The sequence below is a fragment of the Eurosta solidaginis genome, chromosome 3, assembly GCF_040869045.1.
Source record: "Eurosta solidaginis isolate ZX-2024a chromosome 3, ASM4086904v1, whole genome shotgun sequence".
NCBI lineage: Eukaryota > Metazoa > Arthropoda > Insecta > Diptera > Tephritidae > Eurosta > Eurosta solidaginis.
Window position 1 is genome coordinate 248,047,145 of NC_090321.1, and position 27,619 is coordinate 248,074,763.

The window sequence follows — 27,619 nt, forward strand, 5'->3', positions numbered from 1 at the left end:
TATGTTTTCACCATAGCTCTCAACGGAGTATGTAATGTTCGGTTACAACCGATATTAACCTTCCTTACTTGTTTTTTTAAGTTATAGCTTATTATTCTAGTCTACGACTCTTTTAAACTTGTTTTATATCTAAGTTGCCGTGGTCTTTAAGCGATCCCGTCCATTTTTACTAAAAATATTTCCCGCTATAGGGAAAATTTGTGTACCCAATTTTATTACGATCCGTTAATTTTTCGTGGAGTTATGGCTCCCGCTATAGGGAAAATTTGTGTACCCAATTTTATTACGATCCGTTAATTTTTCTTGGAGTTATGGCTCCCGAAACATAGAAAATTGCTTAGTCATAAAAGGGGCGGTGTCACGCCCATTTTTTTAAGTTTGAAGTTTTTCCTATTTACTGTTATAAATCCACTTAGGAAATGAAATACCATTGATATAAATCTCTTTTTTCCAAAGATATAGCTTATTTTATTCGTCCACGACACTTTTAAATATCTTTTATATAAAAGTGGGCGTGGTCCTTAAGCGCTTTCGTTAATTTTTCTTCAAAGCATTCCTTATAGGAAAGGTAACCCCTCTGCAAAATTTGATTACGATATATTTAACGATTTTTGAGTTATGATTAATAATATTTGTAAAATTGATTTTATCACAAGTGGGCGGTACCACGCCCATTTAAAAAATGTTTTTCAAATTTTTATCAAGAGTCTCAATATCAGTCCACATGTCAAATTTCAACATTCTAGGTGTATCATTTACTAAATAATCAGGTTTTTTGTGTTTGTTATATATATAAAAAGTGGGCGTGGTTATCATCCGATTTCGCTCATTTTCAATACCAATTTATTCTGGGTCCAGATAAGCTCATGTACCAAATTTGGTGAAGATATCTCAATATTTACTCAAGTTATCGTGTTAACGGACGGACGGACGGACATGGCTCAATCAAATTTTTTTCCGATACTGATGATTTTGATATATGTAAGTCTATATCTATCTCAATTCCTTTATACCTGTACAACCAATCGTTATCCAATCAAAGCTAATATACTCTGTGTGCAAATCACGCTGAGTATAAAAAGCCAAAAGCGGAGTCCATACGCGTCGAGTCCTTCTTCTCATTGCCCCTCTCCACGGAAATTTTAAGTAAAAGGCGAAAGATTTATTCAAAAACTGTAGATAAGACAGATTGGGATTCAAGCGGATGCCAGCGCAATTTACAGCTTCTGCAACCCAATTGCCAACCTCGTCTACCCGTGGAGAATCTTGTTTCTTAAGCAGGCGAGGCTCTGGCGATCTAAGCTCCACACCGTAGGAGGGTGTTGTATGGCCTGGAGGGTTCAACGTGGTCATATCAAGTCGTTGATGAGATGGTCGGGATAGTACCTTAATGGTGCTATATATCAAAACGTACTCCACTATTACTCCATGAGCATCGATTAAACTCCCCACAACGTTCGGGGAGTCTCCCTGTCACTTCAAGAAGAAGATGCAACTAATGAATGAGTAAATCTATTTACATTTCTTTCCTACAGCCAAGCTGCCATAAAATCACTGAAATGGGGTGATACATCGCCACTAGTTGCATTAAAGTACAGGAAAGCTCTAAACAAGCTAGCTGATAAGTGCAGCATGAGCATAATAAGGGTCACAGGCCACAGTTACATCTCAGGAAACTGTGAGCTATTAAGGGAAGGCGCCAGCTTTAAAACAATCATCTTTGCTGGCTGGGTGAATTCTCCTCTAAATAACTTCAAGCTCTGGTTTCGATCGCAGTTGACGGAATAAGCTAACGCGAGATGGATCATGGAACCAACAAGTAGAGTGTTCAGACAAATCTGGCCCCACCTGGCCGAAAGAGATCGCAATCGGTCATACATCTGAATCGTCTCTTTATTACCCCATTAGTGGTTATTCTTACACTGTCTTATGAGCTTCCATAGTGCTTCTGCCACAGCTACAGGGACGATAAAGGATAGAAAGCGTAGAGTATTATCTATGCCATTGTCCCGCTCTGTCGAAGACCAGCTACCGTTGTCTCAACGGACACTTCATTGGATGCCTCGCGGAGCAAGAACCGGCAAATATAAACGAAATTCTACTACACATTAGGCAAACGCGCTGATTTAGCTTAATGAGAGTATGAACCACGTTTTACAGAAGAGAAACAAGGGCTCTTCGTGGTATCACAACGGTCCACAATGGCCTAAGTGAGTCTCCGCGGGCAACGGAGGAGGCCATTTTAACCTAACCTCACCTACTAATGAATGACCCATGAATGAAATACGTACCTGCTTTCTCTGCGCTTTATTTAGCCTCATACGCTCCCATGGTCTATGTTTGTAGACATTCTGCCAAGTGCGATAAGGCGAACAAGCGCCCTCACCTGTATAAAAAAATTTGCCAGAGTTAATAACGCAAAATATGAGTTATAGATTTTTATTAAACACTCACCCGTTGAACGCCAATTACCGAAGCCACAGTCTAAATACCATGCATCCACATGTGAAAAAATCACATTAAAACCATTATCGATGAGATCATAGTTCTCCTGCCACGTACTACCGCCCCACACTTGCACAGCAAATCGGCTATTTGGAAGACATTTTGTATTTGTCAAACCACTTGACCAAACACTCACCACGCGCGGCTCCAAATTATTATTGGCAATTTTCAGTCTAGAAGAAATAAAAAAAAAAAAGGTAAACGCAAATTTGGAAAATTATAACGCTTCTTCCTCATTTCCATACCTTGCCAATGCATTGTGCATAAAATCACACCACAGTCCACGCATATCTGTATCATTAAAATATTGACTCCAGCACTCAAGATTCACTTCATCACCACCAAGATGGAAATAATCTGTTGGACCGGTAGCATTTAAGAGCTCCTCATAGAGTCGCTGTAATATCAAATAAGTATTGTTGTTTTTAGGATTCAATTGTCCACAAGGCGGTTCACCACAATAAAAACTCCAAGGTTGCTGATTTACACACAAAGCTAATTCACCCAGTCCATGTTTTGGCCCCCATTCCCAGCCATTACCAGAGTGCGCAGGCGCATCTATCTCTGGTATCACTTGTACACCATGTATACGCGCAAATGCCGCCACATCACGTACATCATCCAAAGTGTACATCTCACGTTCCGAGTAAGCGCCATGTATGGCCATTTCAGGAAAATGTTTCGAAACGTAAGGAAAACTTTGCGAATCGGTGATGTGCCAATGAAAACGATTGAGCTTCGCATGCGACATACCGATTATAGTGCGTTTTATAGATTCTATTGAAAAGAAATGACGCGAGGTGTCCAACATGAGCCCACGAAAACGAAATCGTGGTGTGTCGACTATGATTGCCTTCGATAGAATTCTCAAAAGATTATCATCGTCATCATACCAAATGAGCTGCTGCAAAGTTGATAAGGCATGGCGAGCGCCAAAGAAGGAATTGGCTGTGAGTTGAATTTTAATAGTACGTTTCTCATCTGGAATAGTTATTTAGTTTTTTGATTGGTATCGTTAATTTAAATTTAAAAATTTTGTACATTAATTGCATTATTCAAGATATAAAATGTTTAACCGTATATCACACTTTGTTTCAGGGAGTATACATACCAGAAACTGATATAGCCGGAAAAATTATATTAAATAAATAGTTCGAAACAGGGAAGGGAGAGATAAAGAGAGAGGAACAGACGCCGTGGGGGAGCGTGAGAGAGCTCTCAGGAATGACTGAAGGAGATGGCAAAGAAAGAGACGGATATGTCGTTGTAGAGCCAGAAAAAGAGAGAGGTATAAAGAAAGAACTGGGTGAAAGAGAGAAATGCAAGAAAAAGTAGATATGAAAAGGTAGATGGAAAGGAGTAAATGGTAGATATTTTTTGAAATTCTCTTAACATTATGCGGGTGAGTTACAGCTGCCGAACCCGACTAGTGTGAACTAATATTATTCAGAGAAAATATTTGTTTGTTATTATTGAATAGGTTTCGAAACTACTGGACAGATTGTTATAAAGTTTTGTACGTATATTCATAAGGTCAGTAAATATATTCTTAGCTAGGGTATTAAGATCAAAGCGTGGACCCAGATAGCCGTAGAATCTGTCCATATAATATGGGTATCAAATGAAATGGTCGGGCTAGCACCCTTATTGTGCTGTGGTACCAGAGCGTACCGGATCTGTATCCGGCAAAGGACCATTACATCGATAACACTCCCCAAAACCTTTGGGGAGCAACCTTATCGCTACAACAACAACAACATGAGGGCTTTAATGTAGAACACAACGCCGAATATAAATGAAACTTTTTATGTATTAGTATGTGTTTACATCGAGAATGCTTGAGAAGAAACATCCCCCCATGAGCGATTTACTGCTTAAAGTAGCAGCTAGAACTGATTGACTGCTTGCTTCCCTGAATCTCTGTCGCTATGCTCACATGGCATGTATGGAGGCAAACGTCGAATAGTTTTCCGAAGCTCTACGAAGCGCTCGAGTGCAGCACTGATGTATAATGACTTTTGTTTTGATATCTCAATCCTTTTCGTGTTGAGAACTAAATGGGGACCATGGGTACCACTCGACGAGTCTTAGCGATATGAGTATCACACAGGGATATTAAAAGGGGAAGTATTTTAAATTCAGCCAGAGGTGGCCCTAGATAATGTTTTTACGGCGTGGGTATGAAACGAAAGGAGTTGACGCAGGTAAAAAATTGGGAGGAAGATGGAGATGGAAAACGCAAGAAGATGAAGGAGGGAAGGGAAGAGGCAGTTGGAGAGGAAAAGGGAGATAAAGAAAGTAAGAAATGGTTTTCAAATAACAAGGTAAACCAAAATTTCGTGTCGACAATGTATGCGGGTCTGCTATTATAAATTGAAATCATTGAATAAACCCAAATAAGAACAGAAATAAGAATTTTAGTATTGACTGAACCGTAACGGATATCCTCCCGAGTCATTGAAACTGGCTCTACACAGGCGGGGTCTGCTCACCAAGACAACTCTCAATATTTAGCACTACACGATCCAACGAAGAGATTCCAACTTATATCTCCTTCCGCGACAACCACAACTAAGGTGATCTATGACGAAGTAAGAAAATAAATCTGTCCACAAGGAGTATGACGGTAAGTTAAATATGAGAGGGACATTTAGGAAAACATTTACGTCCATTGTGAATGCTCTGAGTGAGGTCCGGCTTTTTAATGCACTTGTTTAATCCACAACCTACTTTCCCATTGAAATAACAATTTCCTTTGCTTCAGATAGGTTACCGAGAGGACGTATCCGCACAGATCTGGTTCGATTAGCCTGTGACCTTAGACACCAAAAAAGGAAGTGACCGACTCCGACTCCGTGCGCTATTCATCCCTAGATCTTGGTACCATACGCCAACGTCCTATTTCAGGTAAATATTCCGGCAAGTGCTTTCATCGATTTGTTAAGCTTGAGAAGGAAGCTCTATCCTTTCCTAGCCATACCTGCTCACAGTGACCCTGAGACTTCGTTATTATCCCTATTGCCAAATTGGCAAATACAACAAACCTCAAACGGGCCGCGGACCATGAAATGCGCATGCGAAGCAGCTTAAGGATAAATCATTCCTCCTGATCAATGGAACGTTGTCAAACTTGAAATACTGATACATCCTTAGCGGAATACACAGGTGACATTGAAGCAATCATAGCATAATTGTAATCAGCATGACGAGCTTCACGCAGATGTGAAAGTAGTGCAGTTAATGAAAGTTCAAAGCCTTCGATGACTACGCCATGGAAACAGAAGACGGGGGTACCTCCGCTAAGCTTGGATAGGCAGGTGGGGGAGGAGTTGACTTTCCTTGGTGCTTCCAATCGGCGGCGACAGTTATCGCGAAACAGGGATAGCTGGTGTGATTTGTTACGAAACGGCCAAAATCGCTTAGACGGTTAAGCGCCAATTATTATGATGATGATAATGCGCAGTTAACAGTGGCTACACTCGTACAGTGTAGCTGACAAAACAGAGAAAACAGAGTTGATATTTCTAACAATATGCACATACCGCTAGAGGTTGGCAATTCTGGTTCTTGTAGCGATAAGGTGAGTCCTCGTAAGTTTAAGTTGGCTGAACACTGCAGCATCTTCCAAGCGGAAATTGCTGCGATTAAGGATGCGGTAGATGAAATGCTATCCAGTGCTACTACGGTTAGGGAACTCAACATCTACTCTGATATTCAAGCGTCTATCAAGGCTTTGAGTTCAACTATCTAGGGTGGTATAGGAGTTCCTGACCTCGCTTGTATGGGAAGCCGACCTCTTAGCCCGCATCGGTACAATGGAGTCGGATGAATATGGCTGTAGGGATTTCGAGATTCCGCTGGCCACCTTTGGTCTGCTCCAGCATAGATGGACCTCGTGTCAGCTCAACAAGCGTTTGGTAGCAAGATCCTTCTAGACGGAAGTGGATGGCAGGTCTGCCGTAATAATTGGGTTCAATGAGTCTCATCTATCAATGGTCATTGGGGTTTTGACAGTGCACTGTCCAATGGGAATCTATGCGGTACGTCTCAATATACTGGAAACCCCATCCTGTTGCAGCTGTATGGAGGATTGTGAAGTGGAATTGAGTCACTTTATGCTTGATTGCCCAGCTTTTGCCAGAACTAGGCGAAAGTATTTCGGTCGCGACTCACTAGGATCCCCCGGAGATCCTTATCTCATTAGAAATATATATTGTTGCTACGTAACCATTCTCTATGTAGCTATAGTTACGTCACCGTCATTTTATGTGGTATCAAAACGGACCTTCATGCTGTCCAAGTGAGCTTCCCCTACCAGGGCAGCTATAATCTAACCTAACCTCAGGTACTAGCCCTACCATCATGGGAAAGATTCGCTATGACCACGTTAAGTTTTGTAGGTCATCTAACCACATTCTTCTGTGAGGAACTTGGGGTCGCAAGGGCCGTGCCTGCTAAATAAATAGGATTGGTCACCGGTAGGTAAGGTTGACAATTGGTTTGGAGAAGCTATAATTTGCGCTGGCAACCCGTTAATGGCGTTGTGTTACACAACTAATTAAATCCCTAAAAGTTTGGATCGAACCATTTCTGGAAACATAGCCCCGAGTGATAGTTACCTACGTAGGCGTAAGATTAGACTCCCAACTAACATATCTTCCGCAAATTTCGCCTGAAGCAGAGAAGGTATCTCGGCAGAAATCACATAATACATACTTCTGAAGAATAATTTTAAACTTGTAACCCTAATATAATAGCTCTCAAAACAGTCCCTACTATCGCACTGGATCAAGACCAGCCGTATAATGAATCACTAGAACAACTCCCGTTGACCTATCATAGCTGGCAAGAACAATCAAAATAGCAGACGAAAAACGAGCGCACGCAAATCGTTAGTCAAGTAGGAAGAAACGTTTAGGCTTTGGTAAAACCGTAATCCACTACGTTACCTTAATGGTCTCAGAGACGGCATAAAACATGTATGTAGGTCCCGACCCGTTAATTTGTACGAAAAATTAAAAAGACAAGCTCTGCCTAAATTTTTTCGAAGGTGAAAAGGATTTAGTTTTTTTTTTAATAACACAGTTGAAAGTAGTCGACGGTTCCAAACAGGATATGTGTTTTATGCCACGGACATGCAGATGCCGCGTCTGTAGCAATTCACCTCACACAGAAGCCAGTTCTATTTACCAGAGTGACTCGGACTTTATTTTCCGGCCAACAGCTGCCATTCCAGTGTAAAACAAACAACTACAGCAATTACGGTGCGTTTGACATTTCTTCCGATCTATGCATCGAAAAGTGAAAAACCTCGAAATCTGTTTCGACTAAGGCAACAATTTGGAATGATGCAAAGATTTGGCCACTAATCTGAAATATAGTAAAACGAAAGCAAGACTCGATGAACAAAATTTTAATTCTATTGCCGATCGCCACTCGAATTATGGAGTACGTTTGTGTTTTTCATATAAAATGTTTCATAAACCTGCTGAGGACTACAGACGAATGATAAAATGAAATGAATGAATGAAACATAAAACTTCTACCTCAGAACGCTTAGTATAAAAATAAACTCACATCAGTGTAATTTACTTACGTGCAACAGAAAGTTTGTAACTCTCATCGGTGTCTAAGTTCAAATTTATATCACCGGATTTATGCACCTCCACCTGCACCAACAGTTTGTCTACATCCAAATGATGACGTGTTTGGAATACTTTGCCAAAAACGGTAGCTGGTGCTATTTTCTCAGTTAAACTATTACCCACAACATTGCCAATATCGACATGACGACGTTTGTGCCGATGATAGGAAGCATCTGGCGGCTGATGCACACTCTGATCACTCCCAGCACCAGCACCAGCGGCGGCGGCAGTAACGGCAGCAGAATGAGAAACATTATGTGACGCCTTCGAAGTATCACGGCGCTGTCTACTGGATTGCTGCTGCTGCTGCTGTTGCTGCTGTTCAGGTAATGGAGAGCGCATAGCTGCATCGGCACTTGGCTCACGACTAAAACCACCACCACCTTCATCCTCACCAGCGACACCTTCCGCACCATCATCTGGACTGGGCAGTCGTTGAATGCGTCGCAAATCGCTAAGAAAATAGGCAAATGCATGTTTGAATTGCGTTTCTACGTCGCTATGTGGCGTATCCATTTGTAGTTGAACATCTTCCATTGTGAATTTCAACGATACCGAACTTATGGCAGTTTTTATAGTTGGATGCGGCCAAATATTCACCTCGCCGCATGTCATTGCACATGTCATGAAGGGTATGCGACGATCGGTGGGCGTTCCACCACCTTCATGGGTGGAATATGAATGACGTACGCAACGTTCATTTTCGCATTTATATGTCCAGAGTTTTTCGTCAGGTCTGGCGGAGAAAGTTATAAAAATACAAAATACAAAATACATACATACATACGTAAAAAGTAGAAGCAGAAACCGACAAAAATTTAAAGGATCGGAAGCGGAATTCAACTTACATTGGCGGTCGCTTATTTACATCCACTCGACGTTTCATCGATTTTTCTACTAAAAATGATTGCGGCTTCATGTCATCCTGATTCCAATATAAAAGCATTAGTATGAATACCGTTGCAGTCAGCAGCATTAACAAAGCGCGGCGCAATGACACAGTTAAGGCCATTTTAAGGATGTGACGAAACCTGAAAAACACGATGGAAATGGTAAATTTATTTTTTTTATTATTTTATTTCATGTACTACATTCCTTTTCATTTAGTAAAAATCACGATAAAATAAATTTTTTGAACTTTAAATCAATGGCAGAGAAACTAAGTCACCATAAACCAAATGTATTCCAAGAATGTTTTATTCAATTCCTAATATTTGTAGGTAAACGATGTTATAAGTAGTAAATGGAATCCAATTACAAATGTTACAAGCTCTCCAACAAAACATTTTAAATTGCAATAACCTATAACCACTTAATATCCAAACGGGGGGAAAAAAGGGCTTTGTGGTATCGGTTTAAAACAAATCAAACAACTGAAATAGGACACAATAGCAATAGTCAAAACGCCGGCTGATTAAAGTAAAACAATAAAACATAATTAAATGGCGAATATTATTGAATATTAAAATTTATGATTAGATACTTCATAAAAGGAGTTGAATGAACTTGGTAATGTCTCTAGACCTTTTCCGGTTTAAGATCAGAAAATTACAATTCAAGTTCAGAAAATTACAGTTCAAGTTAAGAATTTCCAATTTAAATTCAGAAATTGACTACACTCAACGAAAAAAATCGTTCTAAAACGAACTTAACAAGTTCAAAACAAGTAAGAAAGGCTAAGATCGGGTGAAACCGAACATTACATGCTCAGCTGAGAGCTTTGGAGACATGTGAGAAAATTAACCTATGGTAACCCTGGAATGTGTTTGTATGCCATGGGTATCAAATGGAAGGTATTAAAGAGTATTTTAAAAGGCAGTGGGCGTTAGCTCTGTAAGTGGACGCCTTTTCGAGATATCGCCATAAGGCTGGACCAGGGGTGAATTATAGATATTATATATGTGTTTGTACGATATGGGTATCAAATTAAAGGTATTAATGAGGGTTTTAAAAGGGAGTGGCCCTCAGTTGAATATGTGAAGGCGTTTTCGAGATATCGACCAGAATGTGGACCGGGCCGGGTATCGCTAATTTATATACATATGTAATACATATGTAATACTACAGTATCCCTGCCATGATTCCAAGGGCTTTTGATTTCGCCCTGCAGAACTTTTTCATTTTCTTCTACTTAATATGGTAGGTATCACACCCATCTTACAAAGTTTTTTCTAAAGTTATTTATATTTTGCGTCGAAAAACCAATCCAATCACCATGTTTCATCCCTTTTTTCGTATTTGGTATAGAATTATGGCATTTTTTTCATTTTTGGAAATTTTCGATATCGAAAAAGTGGGCGTGGTCATAGTCGGATTTCTCCCATTTTTAATACCAAGATAAAGTGAGTTCGGATACACTGAAAGAAATGGTGCTAGTAAAATCAACAAATCGGTTCTGTTGTTCTTGACTTAAAGGAGAAACGGTGAAATTGATCGAATTATGGTTAATTCGACCGAGTTCTTTGTCAAGCGAACAAATTAGTTTAGTCATTTCAACAGACGACAAATTATCGCTCTTAAGTTAACAAAATTCTGTAAAATTGACAGATTCCTAATCAATCTAACTGATTTTTTTGTTAACACAACTGATCTCACTGGTCATTTCAACAACGATCAACAGTCAATACATGAGCAAATTTCAACGAGAATTTTACGCTCACTGCGCTCTCTACTTTGTACTTATGTATGCGGTGTACAATATGTATGCATATATTTACGTATGTATATGGCGGCCGCCGTGGTGTGATGGTAGCGTGCTCCGCCTACAAAACCGAAGACCCTGGGTTCACACCCCGTGCAAAGCAACATAAAAATTTTAGAAATAAGGCTTTTCAATTAGAAGACAATTTTCCTACGCGGGGTCGCCCGTCGGCACTGTTCGGCAAGCACTCCGAGTGTATTTCTGCCATGAAAAGATCTCAGTGAAAACTCATCTGCCTTGCAAATGCAACATAGGCACTTTCGTACAAAGCTGTCGCAACAACTTTTTTTGTTCATTTGACTACTAAAACGGTCAATTACGAATCAACGATTTGTGCGCAGTTGATTCAACATCTTGTTGCGATGGATAAAAATTTACAGAAATTTCGGTTGATTTTACCAGTCTCTTTCTTTCAGTGTAAGTACGTGAACTAAGTTTAGTAAAGATATATCGCTTTTTGCTCAAGTTATCGTGTTAACGGCCGAGCGGAAGGACAGACGGTCGACTGTGTATCAAAACTGGGCGTGGCTTCAACCGATTTCGGCCATTTTCACAGGAAACAGTTATCGTCATAGAAGCTTATGTCCTAACTTCACAAGGATTGGTAAATTTTTGTTCGACTTATGGTATTAAAAGTATTCTAGAAAAATTAAATGAAAAAGGGCGGAGCAACACCCATTTAGAAATTTTCTTTTATTTTTGTATTTTCTTGCACCATGTCATTACTGGAGTTGAATGTTGACATAATTTATTTATATACTGTAAAGATATTCAATTTTTTGTTAAAATTTGACTTTTAAAATAGAGATCTACATACCAAATTTCATTAAGATAGCTCAAAATTTACACAGGTTATCGTGTTTACGGACGGACGAACGGATGGACATGGCTAAATGAATTTATTTTTTCGCCCAGATCATTTTGATTTATATAAGTCTATATCTATCTCAATTAGTTTGTGCCGTTACGGGGTACCGTTATGCGAACAAAGTTAATATACTCCGTGAGCTCTGCTCAGCTGAGTATAATAAAATTAATTACGAATAGTAATGAATATTAAAATTTATAATTAGATACTTCATAAAAACTTAAGAGTTCAGTGAACTTGGTAATGTCTTTACACCTTTTCCAGTTTAAGAAAAAAAAAAAATTACAATTCAAGTTCAGAAATTCCAATTAAAATTCAGAAATTTACAATTCAAGTTCAGAAAATTATAATTCCAGTTCAGAAAATTACAATTCAAGTTAAAAAAATTTGTCAGGTATTTTTCTTTCATCCAATGGAAATGAATGTATATAAGATGGTATCTATCTGTTAAGGATGCATTGGACTTCTTAAATCGTTTAAATCAATTTTTCGAGATAGCGAAGAAAAAAACCCTTTCCCCTCTACTCTCTCTTCCGCTCATAAGAAGTCAGTTGCAATACCATCCAGCTATATTCTTAGGGTAACAACCACATTGTTAGGGTAACAAGCATTGAGTATGACGGCAGTGATGAAGATATGACCACTTAAACAGTCAACGGAGCGTCCACACTTCCGCAAGTAAGCTTAAGCCTTTTAATTTCAGTTGTAGAAAAGCAAAGCTTTTTACACCATAGAGAATTATTCTACTCAGGAAAAATTTACACAAAGGGATTACGATGATCAATTGAATATTCAATAAAGCCAGTATACCATTTTTTTTTCAGCCTTCTCAGCAGGTAATGCTGCTATACTACAAAGACTGGGAGCCCATACAATATGACAACTATTAAAATTATGATCCCTCACCAAACAATGAATGCTACGAGCTACACTTTTCAGAGTAAAAAATTATGAGAAGGTAAAACCATTGTGAATTCATAAAAGTGAAAAATCTTGCTATTCCTCCATTGCCGTACCTACCTGTCAAATAATTGCTGACAGGGAGAATAGCTGTCGCGAATGGCCAGAGAATGGAAGAAAGGTTTGTTTTTTGCGCGCCGTTATTAAATTGAAAAGCCGTGAATGGCCCATTTGTGTTTCAAATCAGCTTTTCCTTTAAATGTGTATACAGAAAATCAGACTACATATTAATATTCAATTCTAAAATCTAGTTAATAGATTAAATGTGAGCAGCGAGTTAAGCAAACTGTTTAAAATATGTAAATAATGCAGTGTACCAGTCCTCTACAAAAATGTTTGAAAAACACTATTCAACAAATCATCTAAGTAATCGAACAGCGATTGAACAGGTGATCGAGGCCGTTTACTATTGTTGAATTCATAATGGGTAAAACCATTCTCTCTTCTAGGCGACCATAATGGTCATTGTGAATTCATACAAGTTCCGAATGTTTGATAAAAACGTTCACAATAGTAAACAGCCTCGATCACCTGTTCCATCGCTGCTCGATTACTTAAATTATTTACTCAATAGTGTTTTTCAAACAATTTTGTAGACGATTGGTTTATTACATTATTTATATATTTTAAAATGTTTGCTTAATTGTCTGCTTAGATTTTATCTTTTAACTAGATTTTAGAAATGAATATAAATATGCAGTCTGATTTTCAGTAAAAGAAAAGCTGATTTCAGACACAAATGGGCACTTTATGGCAGTTCAATTTAATAGCCCCGAGCAAAAAACAAACCAATCTTCCATTCTCTTGCCATTCGTGACAGCCATTCTCTTTGTCAACTATTATTTGACAGGTAGGTATGGCAATGGAGGAATAGAAAGATTGTTCACTTGTATGAATTCACAATGGGCGTGTGTATGGGATAGAGCTGGCAAAATTCTCAGGCATTTTGATTTAAAATCAATGACCGCAATCAACTACATTGCTTTTATTCTGATATTGAAATTTAGACTCTACAATCACTTTTCAATCATCGATTGCAATCGATTTGTTTGTAAGCCTATTGTTTGCAGTCAAGTTGATTGCAATGAATTTAGAGATTGAATCTACCGTCAATAAAAGTCTCTCATCATATTCAGAATTATAGACATAAAAGCAGATGGCATGGTTTAGTTATTAAAGCTTATCCTTATTTCAGATAATTTTTGAATAACTCCCTATATTCAGAATGGCTTTCAAAGACGCCCTATTAAATCGGGAGTGACATTTGACATACCTTTTTTGGTCACATTCTCCAACTACACTTGATCCAAGGCAATTTACAATAATGACCTGCGAGTTGGCTCAGAAACAGGGTGATAGGATCTGACCCTTTGGTCAGACTTTTTAAAACTACGTTGTAACGTTGAGCATCTATCCCTTTTACTGTTAGCCGACATACAAGACACACATATATTGTCCCATCCCTCCGTATAGTGATCGATCTAATCTTGTTGTCTATATTTTACTCAGTTGATTTTAAAACAAAATATTTCAAGACTTATTGGTCTGAAATATACCGGCAAGGAGCATATAAAACGCTTGTTATCTTCCACGCCCTTGGGATAATTTATATTAAGTGGGAAATGTGAGATACATAGAGCCCGGGTGCTCGCAACTTCACGGAATAGGCTGGTCAGAACGTATATTTCGTAATTGAGGTTTTGAATTTGTCAACTCTCTAGCTAACGAGCAATGAAAAAAGCGTTCCCTTCAAAGCTTAAGCAAGTCCTGAACGTCGGTTACCAGGTCGCCATTATTGTTTTTCCTTGGGCATGTGACCTTCCACCAACCGTGGAATTTTCTTTTAGAATTTTTCTTTCATATATTCATCGCATTTGTTTATTCGTCACTGCTCATTTTAGATTAAATAACTACTTTAAATTCAGTTGTGAAAACGCTGTCTGTTAATATATCGATTGACTTATCCTCTGAACTTGGGAGTTGTTGAATATATGTATGAATGCATATTAAATGTATATGTACTTACGTATGTATATGTTTTTCAAATTTATAATGGCTAAAGTACGTTTGAGCAAAATTAATAAGGTTCGATAAGCGAAAATTCTCTTGAGAACACAACAGGTGTTATAACTGTAATGACCTTGGTTTTATGCTCACAGGATAGTAGGTTTTAGCAAACTTAGTCAGGGACATCAACTGAAAGGAGGATAATTTCGCTAACCTTGTTCTCTCCAATAGTACATGCAGTGGCATGTGGAAAAATGGCTACCACATTCAAAAAGTACAAATTAAAACTAAGTATTTATAATTTTCTTTAATTTTTAGTTTAAGTAAAGGAAGTTCGATCTATAACAAAAACTTATACAAGGTTCACAAAAACTAAGCAAACTAAAAACTAAAAAATTAAAAATTGTTTGCCAAGGTTCTTAGTAGTTTGTTTGATGATACCCGGTTACGCAAACGCCTGGGTAATTCGAGTAATACCCGGGTACCCACTTAATACCGGGGTAATAGGGCGCCCGGGTGCTTTTTGCAGAACTCAAGTTCTAAATGAACCAAGCGTGGATACAAATATTCTCTGCAATTTTGGCACAGATAACTTGATCGGCATGAAAAAAATAAAAATAGGGAGTGGCATCGTCCACTTATTAAGAGGGTTTTTGATCAGCATGTGTTACCGATATCGGTGAAAGATATAGTGATGCAATTTCGTATGCACCTTATTGAAAGATGATCTTCTCTGAATAAAATTTGGGTACTTTGTCCCGAAAGGGACGCAAACAAAACCTTAATTGCTGTCAAATGCTCACAACAACTAACCCGAAATATACTTATGTTAAACAAGTGAGGGTGTTTAAGTTCGGGTGTAATCGAACATTATATACTCAATGTGAATTTTAGTTGTACAATTCATTTCAGATAAATTACTTTTCTAATCCTACGAAGGCATATTTGAAACACAAACTAATCCCAAAAAACTAAGGGAGTCTAAGTTCGGTTGTAATCGAAGTTGGATTTGCGCTGCTCTTTATTTTACATATTTACATACATATCTACACCTCTGCATTTTAAGGAAACGTACCTAAAAATTGAAGCTTTCGATATGATTCAATATTATGAATGATAAATGGGTTTTTCCAAGAAACATTAACTAACTGTTTTCACGCCATTTCATTTTTTTTTTTTCAATTTCCCTTTTTCTTATTATAATGACACTTTGAAAGTTAAATATCACTGATATAAAACAATGCTTCGAATAGATTTTGCATATTAAATTCATCTACGAACTTTTCCAAAATTTCTTAAATAAAAGTGGGCCTGGTCTTTAACCGATCTAGGCCATTTGTACTAGAAATATTTCTGGTTACGAGGAATTTGTTTGTTTTTTTTAGGCTCTCGAAATGTTGTGTAAGCTTGATCGAAATAGGGGTGTGGCACCCATTTAAAAAAATGTCTTCCAATTTCCTCTTACAATAAAACTTGTTAAGTGGAATATGATTGGTGTAAAGCTAGTTCTTGCTAAAATATAGCTTATTATTCTAGTCTACGACTCTTTTAAACTATATAAATGTGGCCGTGGTCTTTAACCGATCCTGCTATTAGGAAACATATGTACCTAATCTTTTTATGATCCGTTAATTTTTCTTCGAGTTATGGCTCCCGAAACATAGAACTTAGTCATAAAAGAGGCGGTGCCATGCCCATTTTCAAAAATTTGAATTTTTCCTATTTCTTGTTATAATTCCACTTGGGAAAAGAAATAAAATTGATAAAAAGCTCTTTATGGCAAAGATATAAAAAAAAATAAATGTAAGGCGCGATAACCTCCGAAGAGATCTAAGGCCGAGATTCCCTTCCAATTTGCGTCGTACTCCTCTTGATTTTCCCTACAAATTGGCCGGACGGGACCTATATCTTTTATGCCGACTCCGAACGGCATCTGCAAGGCAGGTGAGTTTCCACTGAGAGCTTTTCATGGCAGAAATACACCCGGAGCGCTTGCCAAACACTGCCGAGGGGCGACCCCGCTTAGAAAAATTGTCTTCTAATTGAAAAACCTTATTTCTAAAATTTTTGATCTTCTTTTGCGTGTGGTGTGGACCCAGGGCATATGGTGTGGTAGGCGGAGTACGCTACCATCACACCACGGTGGCAAAGATATAGCTTATTTTTATTCATCAACAACCCTTTTCGAAATATATTTTATAAAAGTGGGCGTGGTTCTGAGCCGATTTCGGAAATTTTTGTTCGAAGTGTTTCTTATAGTAAGGTCAACCTCTCTGCCGAATTTTGTTGTAATAGGTTTAACGGTTTTTGATTTATGATTAATAGTTTTTGTAAAATTGATATTATCACAAGTGGGTGGCGCCACGCCCATATTCAAAAAAATGTTTCAGTTTTTATTAACATCAGTCCCCACATCAAATTTCACCTTTCTGGTGTATTATTTACTAAATCCGATTTCGTTTATTTTAAATAGCGATGAAAGTGCCAAGGAACCCATATACCGAATTTCATTAAGATATCTCAATATATACTCAAAGTATCGTGTGTACAGACAGACGGACAGACATGGCTAAGCCAATTCCTTTTTTCATCCTAAGAATTTTGATATATGGAAGTCTATATTTATCTCGATTCGTTTATACCGTTACGATCAACCGTTATGTTACGAAAGATAATATACTCCGTGTGCAAAACACGCTCAATATTGCTTAATTAACCCCAACTCAGGCAAGGTGGGTGGATTCAAGTTTTTTCTAGCTTAATGCAATTGTTATCTTCGAACCACTTTTGGTTGATACAACAGTAATGTGCTGGAAGGAATATCACAAGATGTTTTTGAAGAACATTTTTTATGAAAATTTCTGTGTTGATGTTTCCCGCCATAGGAATGGAAAAATGTTCTATCTCCATGTTTTCCCCGAATGAGCAATGTCTGCTTCATACTACAAGCAGTAGAACCATTTTCATGGTTTTATGTAGCGACTAATCAGGGAGAGATGCTGTTACATAAACAACAGCAGGATACATTTGTCTACCGTATAGAATGAAGTTGTTGAAATTTGATGTATAAAGAAGCCTGGAATAAGCCTGTGAACACAAAAAACCAGACTCTGTGTCTTGTCAAAACTTAACATTGATCCTCATAAATACTTTAGGGCCCACTTGCAGAACGGCAATTTATCTTTTCACCTAAGAGTTATTTTTAAAATTGTCCGAAATGTAAAGCGTTCAACCCCTTGTGAGAAGATAACTTCCAAGTTCTGCAAGTAGACCAAAATGGACAAAAGTTACAAACAAAATTTTTGAACTCGTAAGCACATGATATCATGTTGATGAAAAACAATCAAAAAAGCCTTATGCCCCACTTGTAAACGCACACTAAATAAAGTTTTGTAAACACACATTAAGTTTCACGTGTTTCATGAATCGCACACGCATACACACTCACTTTTGTTTGCAGCACTTAATAAAAATCAGCGCAGAAATATACGGCATTCTCGGTAGTAAATTTGTTGCCGCAAAACAAAAAAAAAATTGTTGTTACAATATTTCGAATTGTTGTTGTGCTACGAAGAAGCACCCACCATATGCAATGATAACAAAATTAACAACAATAACAATAATAACTCCATTCATAGATGCGAAAAAACTGGAGTTCACTTGTGTATCCCATTCGAAAAAACGTGTTATTTTTTTTTTTACCAAGTGCGTATTTACTTCATCATCTTCAACAACACTGAATATTTGCCGCTCAAAGGTGCTTATGTATGATTCGAGTATATTTTTTTGCAAGTGAATCGAGTCCTTGTTGCCGCTGTCTGTGGTGTTAGCGAGTGCGCGCCTTATTTAACTTTGAACACGTTGAATGCATACAATCGACACAACGAACGGCAAGGCACAGCATATCGCAATGCCATTCAGCGCTTGTTAGACATCGCGTGCAACAAAATTACTAGCACGCCAAATATGTTAGCCACCAACAACACCAAAAGCGTAAAGCAAACGCACACATTCACACATTTAAATTATGTATGTATATTCCCAGAAAACATTTTGTTGCACATGAAAACGGGACGTATTTGGTATCAAACAAATAGTTTGGTGATTTTTGGGAAGAGCGTTTCCGAGATGTAAATGTTTTATTATCGATAGCGAATTATTACCGCTGAATCTCTGGGAACCAGCAATGAAATCAGCCAGCTTGGGATTCAAACGGAGAAAAACTCTTGGCAACAAGTGCTACGTTCATAACTATTCTGTAATCGAGTAAAGAATGGATCGCTCTTGGAGTGTCCGAGAGAAAAGTCTATCTAAAGATTAATTATGCTCCTTTCTGTGATCCCGACGGCGAGTATCGAAGGATGTATAATGAGCTGCATGAGCTTTTTGCAGGTATGAAGATAGTCCAGCGAGTAAAAGCGCAAAACCTTCTAATGTTAGGTAATGTAATGCAAATGAGCAAAAAGCACGACCATTTAGAGGCGGAAAAAGGGTGAATTCTCCACTTGAGTTAGGATAGACAGGTGGGGGAAACTTGTCCCCCTTTGGTGCTTCCAATTGGCGGCTATAGCTGGGGTGACCTGTTACGAAACAGCAAATTCGCTTAGGTGTCAATTAGCGATGAATGATGATAGCACCCCGATAACTTTTCGATATCAAATCGACAACTTCTAGAAAAAGATATCGATAACTTTTCAATAAATGATGGAGACATTTTCGACAATACATCCATAAATTTTCGATAAAATAACGAATCTCTTGCATAGGACGTCTGACGCTGCCTTGGCGTGGTGAAGGTTCAACTGAAGGCATTTAAGACGCTTTGATTTATGGGCATTTACTGGGAGAAGATACAGTATTTGCGGTGTTTGTGGCCATCGGCTGACCATACACCTGTAAGTCCTTCATCAGTTCCGCCCTTCAACCACTAATTGTTCTACCATCCACTGTTTATCATCAAAGAGCCCCACCATGCCACTTGTGAAGGGTATGAGCTGGGTTATGCAAAATATGATCCACTTTGAATATTTTTCGAAGCGATTAAAGGGATTTTCGAGCGCATTTCATTGCCTAACCCAATCTACACGAGGCGAATCCTGCTGAATGCTTACGTTCATATGTTTGTTCACCAGGCGAGGTTCTGTCAACCTCAAGTTTCTTACCGGCATAATGGTTGAGGGTTGGATGACGTTGAAGGTCAAATCATATAGTCGGGAAAGTACTTTAAAATGCAACTTGCAGAGCGTACTGGATATAGTTAAATCCAGGAAAGGACTTTCAACATAGATAACACTGCTGAAACCCTTCAGAGACTCGTCTTATCCTTTATATAGGCACAATATCAACTAAATTGATTTTAATTCCACTTAAACTAAATAGCGTTGGCTTTGATTTAGCGGATAACGAAAAGCTTTTGTATTGAATTCTAGAAGGAGGTTGATCTCATAAAGAAAGCTTAACGTAATCATTGCAAAAAGATTACATAGTGACAAGAAAAGGCCAGTGTATATTTCGCCGGTCTCTGCAAGAAGGGCTGATTCAGAGCAAATCTGCATGGCATTCGAACAAGCTATACAAAGTACGACCGCATAGATTCTTCCTGATGAAGGAAAGTTTAAGTTTTGCAGGAGCACGTTTGCGGAAAGGCAAGAAGAATTCGTATAATAATAAATATTAGGAAAGGCTGAAATAAAAGTTGAGAGTTAGTGTTAAGAACTGGGCTGCGACCATTGGTATGCTGTGCCATCATCTCCTTTACAGCATCTCATGCAAACCGACTTCCCTGATGAAGTCAAGCAATTCCTTTGGCTTGAGGGTTTTTCTGTGTTGATTGCTCAGGCCATGGCGAGCCCACAGCTTGAGATTGTGTTGCAGTCAGCCGTCTTCTCTGCTCGATCGCAGAATCGGCAAGTATCCCTTTATTTTATTGCCATGTGACTATTGATTGTGTAGTGTCGTGTAAGAATACCTGTTGAAATTCTTAGTTTATTTTTTCAAAGGCCTATGAATGTCCTGTAGCGATTTGTGGTATAACCCTCCAACGGTAATTTATATTGTCTTAAACCAGTATTCTTATCGCTTCTCCCTCCCTTCTAGCAATATGCGCCCCATAATTTCCTGTGGAGCAACTGGAAACAGCGGCACAGGCCCAAAGGCTCGTACAGTCCTAGTTGATTCAGCTTTTCCACTCACTTCAAGACAAATGTTGATTTGATTTCGAAGGGCGAAATTTCCTTGAATGCGGATTGACTGTCGCTAAGTATGGCGATGGTTTCGGTAGAATACTCACGTTGCAGGTTCATGTGTACCATCTGGCTACATTTCATACTATCTTATATCCCACTGTTAATTCATATCTTTTCTGAAAGACTACCTGCTCGAGACTAGCATCCCTCAGAAGTTTAGAGATTGAGATCTTCTCTCTCAATACCTTTATGTTGCGGGATAAAATAACCTTTCCTTTGCCCGAGCGCGCCTTTGCGATATTCATGAGGCTCGGGATTGACTGACTGCGCCATCACTACGTGTAGCGTGGTTAGGTCGAGAATAGCTTCCAATGCTAAGCCCCACGTTATTCTTACACACGCCAGTCGTTGGAGTTTTTTCAGAGATTATACCGTTGTCAACCGAGTTGTTCTCGAAACCCAGGCTACCAAGCCATAGGTTATAATGGGTTTTACTACCATGGTATACATCCACCTTGGACTTTCGCGAATTCATAAAAAATGTAAGAAGCTTTTTCTTATGCTTGTTGGGTTACATTTATCTACCTAAAAACAAAAACCTTTTGTATACAAGTGTGAGAGTCAAAAGGCCAAATACATGTGTGTTAGAGGCCAATGAATTGTAGGAGCAAAAAAAAAGCTCACAGGCCCAAGTGAATGTTTAGCACACTAAATAATAGCCGAGCAGAAAATGAGCATACAAATTAGACCGATTTTTTTACGAGCTTAAGTTTCGTTTTAGTTGTTATCGGTTTGTTATCGAAGGGTTATGAATGTGTTATCTTCTTTTTATAGACGAGTTATAGATTTGTTATCGAAGGCTAAAAAATTTGGAATCGATAACAAAATTTACCGTTCAGTTATCTATTTTTTATCGAAGAGTTATCGTTTTGCCCAATTATCGAAAAGTTCTCCATTCATCTTTCAAAAGTTATCGATGTTATCAAAAAGTGATCGATTTGTTATCGGAGTTTTGTCAATTTATTATCAGCACATCATCGCTTTTTTATCGAAAAGTTGTATGTATAAGAGTTATCGGTTGAGCGAGCTCTAGTTAATTTAACTAGAAGCTATATTTTACTTTTCTATCGCATTGAACTTCACGTGTATTTGGTACTCACGCCTTTCCTTATTTTTTATACTCAGTTGAGCAGAGCTCACAGAGTATATTAAGTTTGATTGGATAACGGTTGGTTGTACATATATAAAGGAATCGAGATAGATATAGACTTCCATATATCAAAATAATCAGGATCGAAAAAAAATTTGATTGAGCCATGTCCGTCCGTCCGTCCGTCCGTCCGTTAACACGATAACTTGAGTAAATTTTGAGGTATCTTGATGAAATTTGGTATGTAGATTCCTGGGCACTCATCTCAGATCGCTATTTAAAATGAACGATATCGGACTATAACCACGCCCCCTTTTTCGATATCGAAAATTTCGAAAAACCGAAAAAATGCGATAATTCATTGTCAAAGGCGGTTAAAGCGATGAAACTTGGCAGATGGGTTGACGTTATGACGCAGAATAGAAAATTAGTAAGATTTTGGACAACGGGCGTGGCACCGCCCACTTTTACAAGAAGGTAATTTAAAAGTTTTGCAAGCTGTAATTTGGCAGTCGTTGAAGATATCATGATGAAATTTGGCAGGAACGCTACTACTATCACTATGTATGTGCTAGATAAAAATTTGAAAAATTGGATGAAGAACACGCCCACTTTTTTAAAAAAAATTTTTTTAAATTCAAATTTTAACAAAAAATTTAATATCTTTACTGCATATAAGTAAATTAAGTCAAAATTCAACTCCTGTAATGATATGATGCAACAAAATACAAAAATAAAAGAAAATTTCAAAATGGGCGTGGCTCCGCCCATTTTCATTTAGTTTGTCTAGACTACTTTTAATGCCATAAGTCGAACAAAAATTTACCAATCCTTCTCAAATTTGGTAGGGACATAGATTCCATGACGGTAACTGTTCTCTGTGAAAATGGGCGAAATCGGTGGAAGCCAAGCCCAGTTTTTATACACAGTCCACCGTCTGACCTTCCGCTCGGCCATTAACACAATAACTTGAGCAAAAACTGATATATCTTTACTATACTTAGCCCACCTACTTATCTGAACTCACTTTATCTTGGTATAAAAAATGGCCGAAATCCGACCATAACCACGCCCACTTTATCGATATCGAAAATTACGAAAAATGAAAAAATGCCATAATTCTATACCAAATACGAAAAAAGGGATGAAACATGGTAACTGGATTGGTTTGTTGACGCAAAATATAACTTTGGAAAAAACTTTGTAAAATGGGTGTGACACCTACCATATTAAGTAGAAGAAAATGAAAAAGTTCTACAAGGCGAAATCAACAGCCCTTGGAATCTTGGCAGGAATACTGTTAGTGGTATTGCATATATAAATAAATTAGCAGTACCCGACAGATGATTTTCTGGATCACCTGGTCCACATTTTGGTCGATATCGCGAGAACACCTTCACATATACATCTAAGGGCCACTCGCTTTTAAAACCCTCATTAATACCTTTAATTTGATATCCATATCGTACAAACACATTCTAGAGTCACCCCTGGTCCACCCTAATGGCGATATCTCGAAAAGGCGTCCACCTATTGACCTAATGCCCACTCCCTCTTAAAATGCTCAGTAACACCTTTCGTTTGATACCCATATCGTACAAACATTCTAGAGTCTCCTCTGGCCCACCCTAATGGCGATATCTCGAAAAGGCGTCTACCTATAGACCTAATGTCCACTCCCTCTTAAAATGCTCAGTAACACCTTTCGTTTGATACCCATATCGTACAAACATTCTAGAGTCACCCCTGGCCCACCCTATTGGCGATGTCTCGAAAAGGCCTCCACCTATAGACCTAATGCCCACTCCCTCTTAAAATGCTCAGTAACACATTTCGTTTGATACCCATATCGTACAAACATTCTAGAGTCACCCCTGGCCCACCCTAATGGCGATATCTCGAAAAGGCGTCCACCTATAGACCTAATGCCCACTCCCTCTTAAAATGCTCAGTAACACCTTTCGTTTGATACCCATATCGTACAAACATTCTAGAGTCACCCTTGGTCCACCTTTATGGCGATATCTCGAAAAGGCGTCCACCTATAGAACTAAGGATTACTCCCTTTTAAAATACTCATTACCACCTTTCATTTGATACCCATATCGTACAAACACATTCTAGAGTCACCCTGGCCCACCCTAATGGCGATATCTCGAAAAGGCGTCCACCTATAGACCTAATGCCCACTCCCTCTTAAAATGCTCAGTAACACCTTTCGTTTGGTACCCATATCGTACAAACATTCTAGAGTCACCCTTGGTCCACCTTTATGGCGATATCTCGAAAAGGCGTCCACATATAGAACTAAGGATTACTCCCTTTTAAAATACTCATTACCACCTTTCATTTGATACCCATATCGTACAAACACATTCTAGAGTCACCCCTGGCCCACCCTAATGGCGACATTTCGAAAAGGCGTCCACCTATAGACCTATTGCCCACTCCCTCTTAAAATGCTCAGTAACACTTTTCGTTTGATACCCATATCGTACAAACATTCTAGAGTCACCCCTGGCCCACACTAATGGCGATATCTCGAAAAGACGTCCACCTATAGACCTAATGCCCACTCCCTCTTAAAATGCTCAGTAACACCTTTCGTTTGATACCCATATCGTACAAACACATTCTAGAGTCACCCCTGGCCCACCCTAATGACGATATTTCGAAAAGGCGTCCAATTATAGACCTAATGCCCACTCCCTCTTAAAATGCTCAGTAACACCTTTCGTTTGATACCCATATCGTACAAACATTCTAGAGTCACCCTTGGTCCACCTTTATGGCGATATCTCGAAAAGGCGTCCACCTATAGAACTAAGGATTACTCCCTTTTAAAATACTCATTACCATCTTTCATTTGATACCCATATCATACAAACACATTCTAGAGTCACCCCTGGCCCACCCTAATGGCGACATTTCGAAAAGGCGTCCACCTATAGACCTATTGCCCACTCCCTCTTAAAATGCTCAGTAACACTTTTCGTTTGATACCCATATCGTACAAACATTCTAGAGTCACCCCTGGCCCACCCTAATGGCAATATCTCGAAAAGGCGTCCACCTATAGACCTATTGCCCACTCCCTCTTAAAATGCTCAGTAACACTTTTCGTTTGATACCCATATCGTACAAACATTCTAGAGTCACCCCTGGTCCACCTTTATGGCGATATCTCGAAACGGCGTCCACCTATGGAACTAAGGATCACTCCTTTTCAAAATACTCATTACCACCTTTCATTTGATACCCATATCGTACAAACACATTCTAGAGTCACCCCTGGTCCACCTTAATGGCGATATCTCGAAAAGGCGTCCACCGATAGACCTAAGGCCCACTCCCTCTTAAAATGCTCAGTAACACCTTTCATTTGATACCCATATCGTACAAACAAATTATAGAGTTAGCCCTGGTCCACCTTTATGGCGATATCCCTAAATGGCGTCCATCCATAGAACTATGGCCTACTCTCTCTTAAAATACTCTTTAATACCTTCCATTTGATACACATGTCATACAACCACATTCCAGGGTTACCCTAGGTTCATTTTCCTACATGGTGATTTTCCTTATTTTGTCTCCATAGCTCTCAACTGAGTATGTAATGTTCGGTTACACCCGAACTTAGCCTTCCTTACTTGTTTTAATATAGGCCAGATCCTGAAAGAAAAGTATGCTCTTTAAAACTCACACTTACATAACCCGGCGCCTGACTTTGTTGAAAGAAAAATTGGCTGGAGCTTATGTACACTTGTGAGAAAAAAAATAGCAGCAACAATTGTTAACAAATTGTATCATTCTTTTCTGCTTTTATTGTAAAAGCTGTAAAAAATATATAAAACGGTCTAATATAGTACATAAAAATATGTATGAATAATTAAACAAGTAAGGAAGGCTAAGTTCGGGTGTAACCGAACATTACATCCTCAGCTACCAAATTACAGCTTACAAAACTTTTAAATTACTTTCTTTTAAAAGTGGGCGGTGCCATTGTCCAAAATTTTTATAAATATCTATTCTGCGTCATAAGGTCAACCCACCTACCAAGTTTCATCGCTTTATCCGTCTTTGATAATGAATTATCGCACTTTTTTGATTTTCGAAATTTCCGATATCGAAAAAGTGGGCGTGGTTATAGTCCAACTTCGTTCATTTTAAATAGCGATCTGAGATGAGCGCCCAGGAACCCACATACCACATTTCATCAAGATACCCCAAAATTTACTCAAGTTATCGTGTTTACGGACGGATGGACGGACGGACGGACATGGCTAAATCAATTTCTTTTTTCGCCCAGATCATTGTGATATATAGAAGTCTATATCTATCTCGATTGGTTTATGCCGGTACGGGGTACCGTTATGCGAACAAAATTAATATACTCTTTGAGTTCTGCTCAGCTGAGTATAATAACGTACATATGTTATTCATCCGCCATGGCACACCAATATTGTAGTTTAATTTGGATCTACATACTTAAGGTGATACGAATGATTGTAGTTTCAAGTACATTCTTCCGTTCTTACTTTGGGAGTATACAACATAAAAAATTACATCTCATTAGAGCGAAGGCAATTAAAACAAGTAAGGAAGGTTAAGTTCGGGTGTAACCGAACATTACATACTCAGTTGAGAGCTATGGTGACAACATAAGGGAAAATAACCATGTAGGAAAATGAACCGAGGGAAACCCTGGAATGTGTTTATATGACATGTGTATCAAATGGAAGGTATTAAAGAGTATTTTATGAGGGAGTGGGCCATAGTTCTATAGGTGGACGCCATTTAGGGATATAGCCTTAAAGGTGGATCAGGTTGACTCTAGAATGCGTTTGTACGATATGGGTATCAAATGAAAGGTGTTAATGAGTATTTTAAAAGGGAGTAACCCTTAGTTCCATAGGTGGACGCCGTTTCGAGATATCGCCATAAAGGTGGACCAGGGGTGACCCTAGAATTTGTTTGTACAATATGGGTATCAAAAGAAAGGTGTTAATGAGTATTTTAAAAGGGAGTGATGCTTAGTTCCACAGGTGGACGCCGTTTCGAGATATCGCCATAAAGGTGGACCAGGTGTGACCCTAGAATTTGTTTGTACAATATTGGTATCAAAAGAAAGGTGTTAATGAATATTTTAGAAGGGAGTGATGCTTAGTTCCACAGGTGGACGCCGTTTCGAGATATCGCCACAAAGGTGGACCAGGTGTGACCCTAGAATGCGTTTGTACAATATGGGTATCAAACGAAAGATGTTAATGAGTATTTTAAAAGGGAGTAATCCTTAGTTCCATAGGTGGACGCCGTTTCGAGATATCGCCATAAAGGTGGACCAGGGGTGACCCTAGAATTTGTTTGTACAATATGGGTATCAAAAGAAAGGTGTTAATGAGTATTTTAAAAGGGAGTGATGCTTAGTTCCAGAGGTGGACACCGTTTCGAGATATCGCCATAAAGGTGGACCAGGTGTGACCATAGAATTTGTTTGTACGATATGGGTATCAAATTAAAGGTATTAATGAGGGTTTTAAAAGGGAGAGGTGGTAGTTGTATAGGTGGTCGCCTTTTCGAGATATCGCCATAAAGGTG

General features: G+C 38.6%; 2 protein-coding genes across 4 annotated transcripts in view; one reads left to right on the plus strand and one right to left on the minus strand.

The window, feature by feature from the left end:
* Nucleotides 1–27,619, minus strand: part of fdl (fused lobes) — a 134,013-nt gene that overhangs the window by 8,341 nt on the left and 98,053 nt on the right. For all 3 annotated transcript variants that reach the window (XM_067775836.1, XM_067775837.1, XM_067775835.1), the window contains 5 exons: nt 8,999–9,181; nt 8,102–8,886; nt 2,751–3,486; nt 2,455–2,678; nt 2,292–2,386 (listed from right to left, as the gene is read on the minus strand). In XM_067775836.1, the coding sequence (XP_067631937.1) occupies nt 2,292–2,386; nt 2,455–2,678; nt 2,751–3,486; nt 8,102–8,886; nt 8,999–9,162 (2,004 nt within the window). In that variant the 5' untranslated portion in view covers nt 9,163–9,181. The remainder of the gene's footprint in view (nt 1–2,291; nt 2,387–2,454; nt 2,679–2,750; nt 3,487–8,101; nt 8,887–8,998; nt 9,182–27,619) is intronic.
* Nucleotides 9,025–27,619, plus strand: part of s-cup (stanley-cup) — a 56,337-nt gene continuing 37,742 nt past the window's right edge. The window contains exon 1 of the mRNA XM_067775838.1: nt 9,025–9,202. The gene's annotated coding sequence lies outside the window, so the exon portion shown is untranslated. The remainder of the gene's footprint in view (nt 9,203–27,619) is intronic.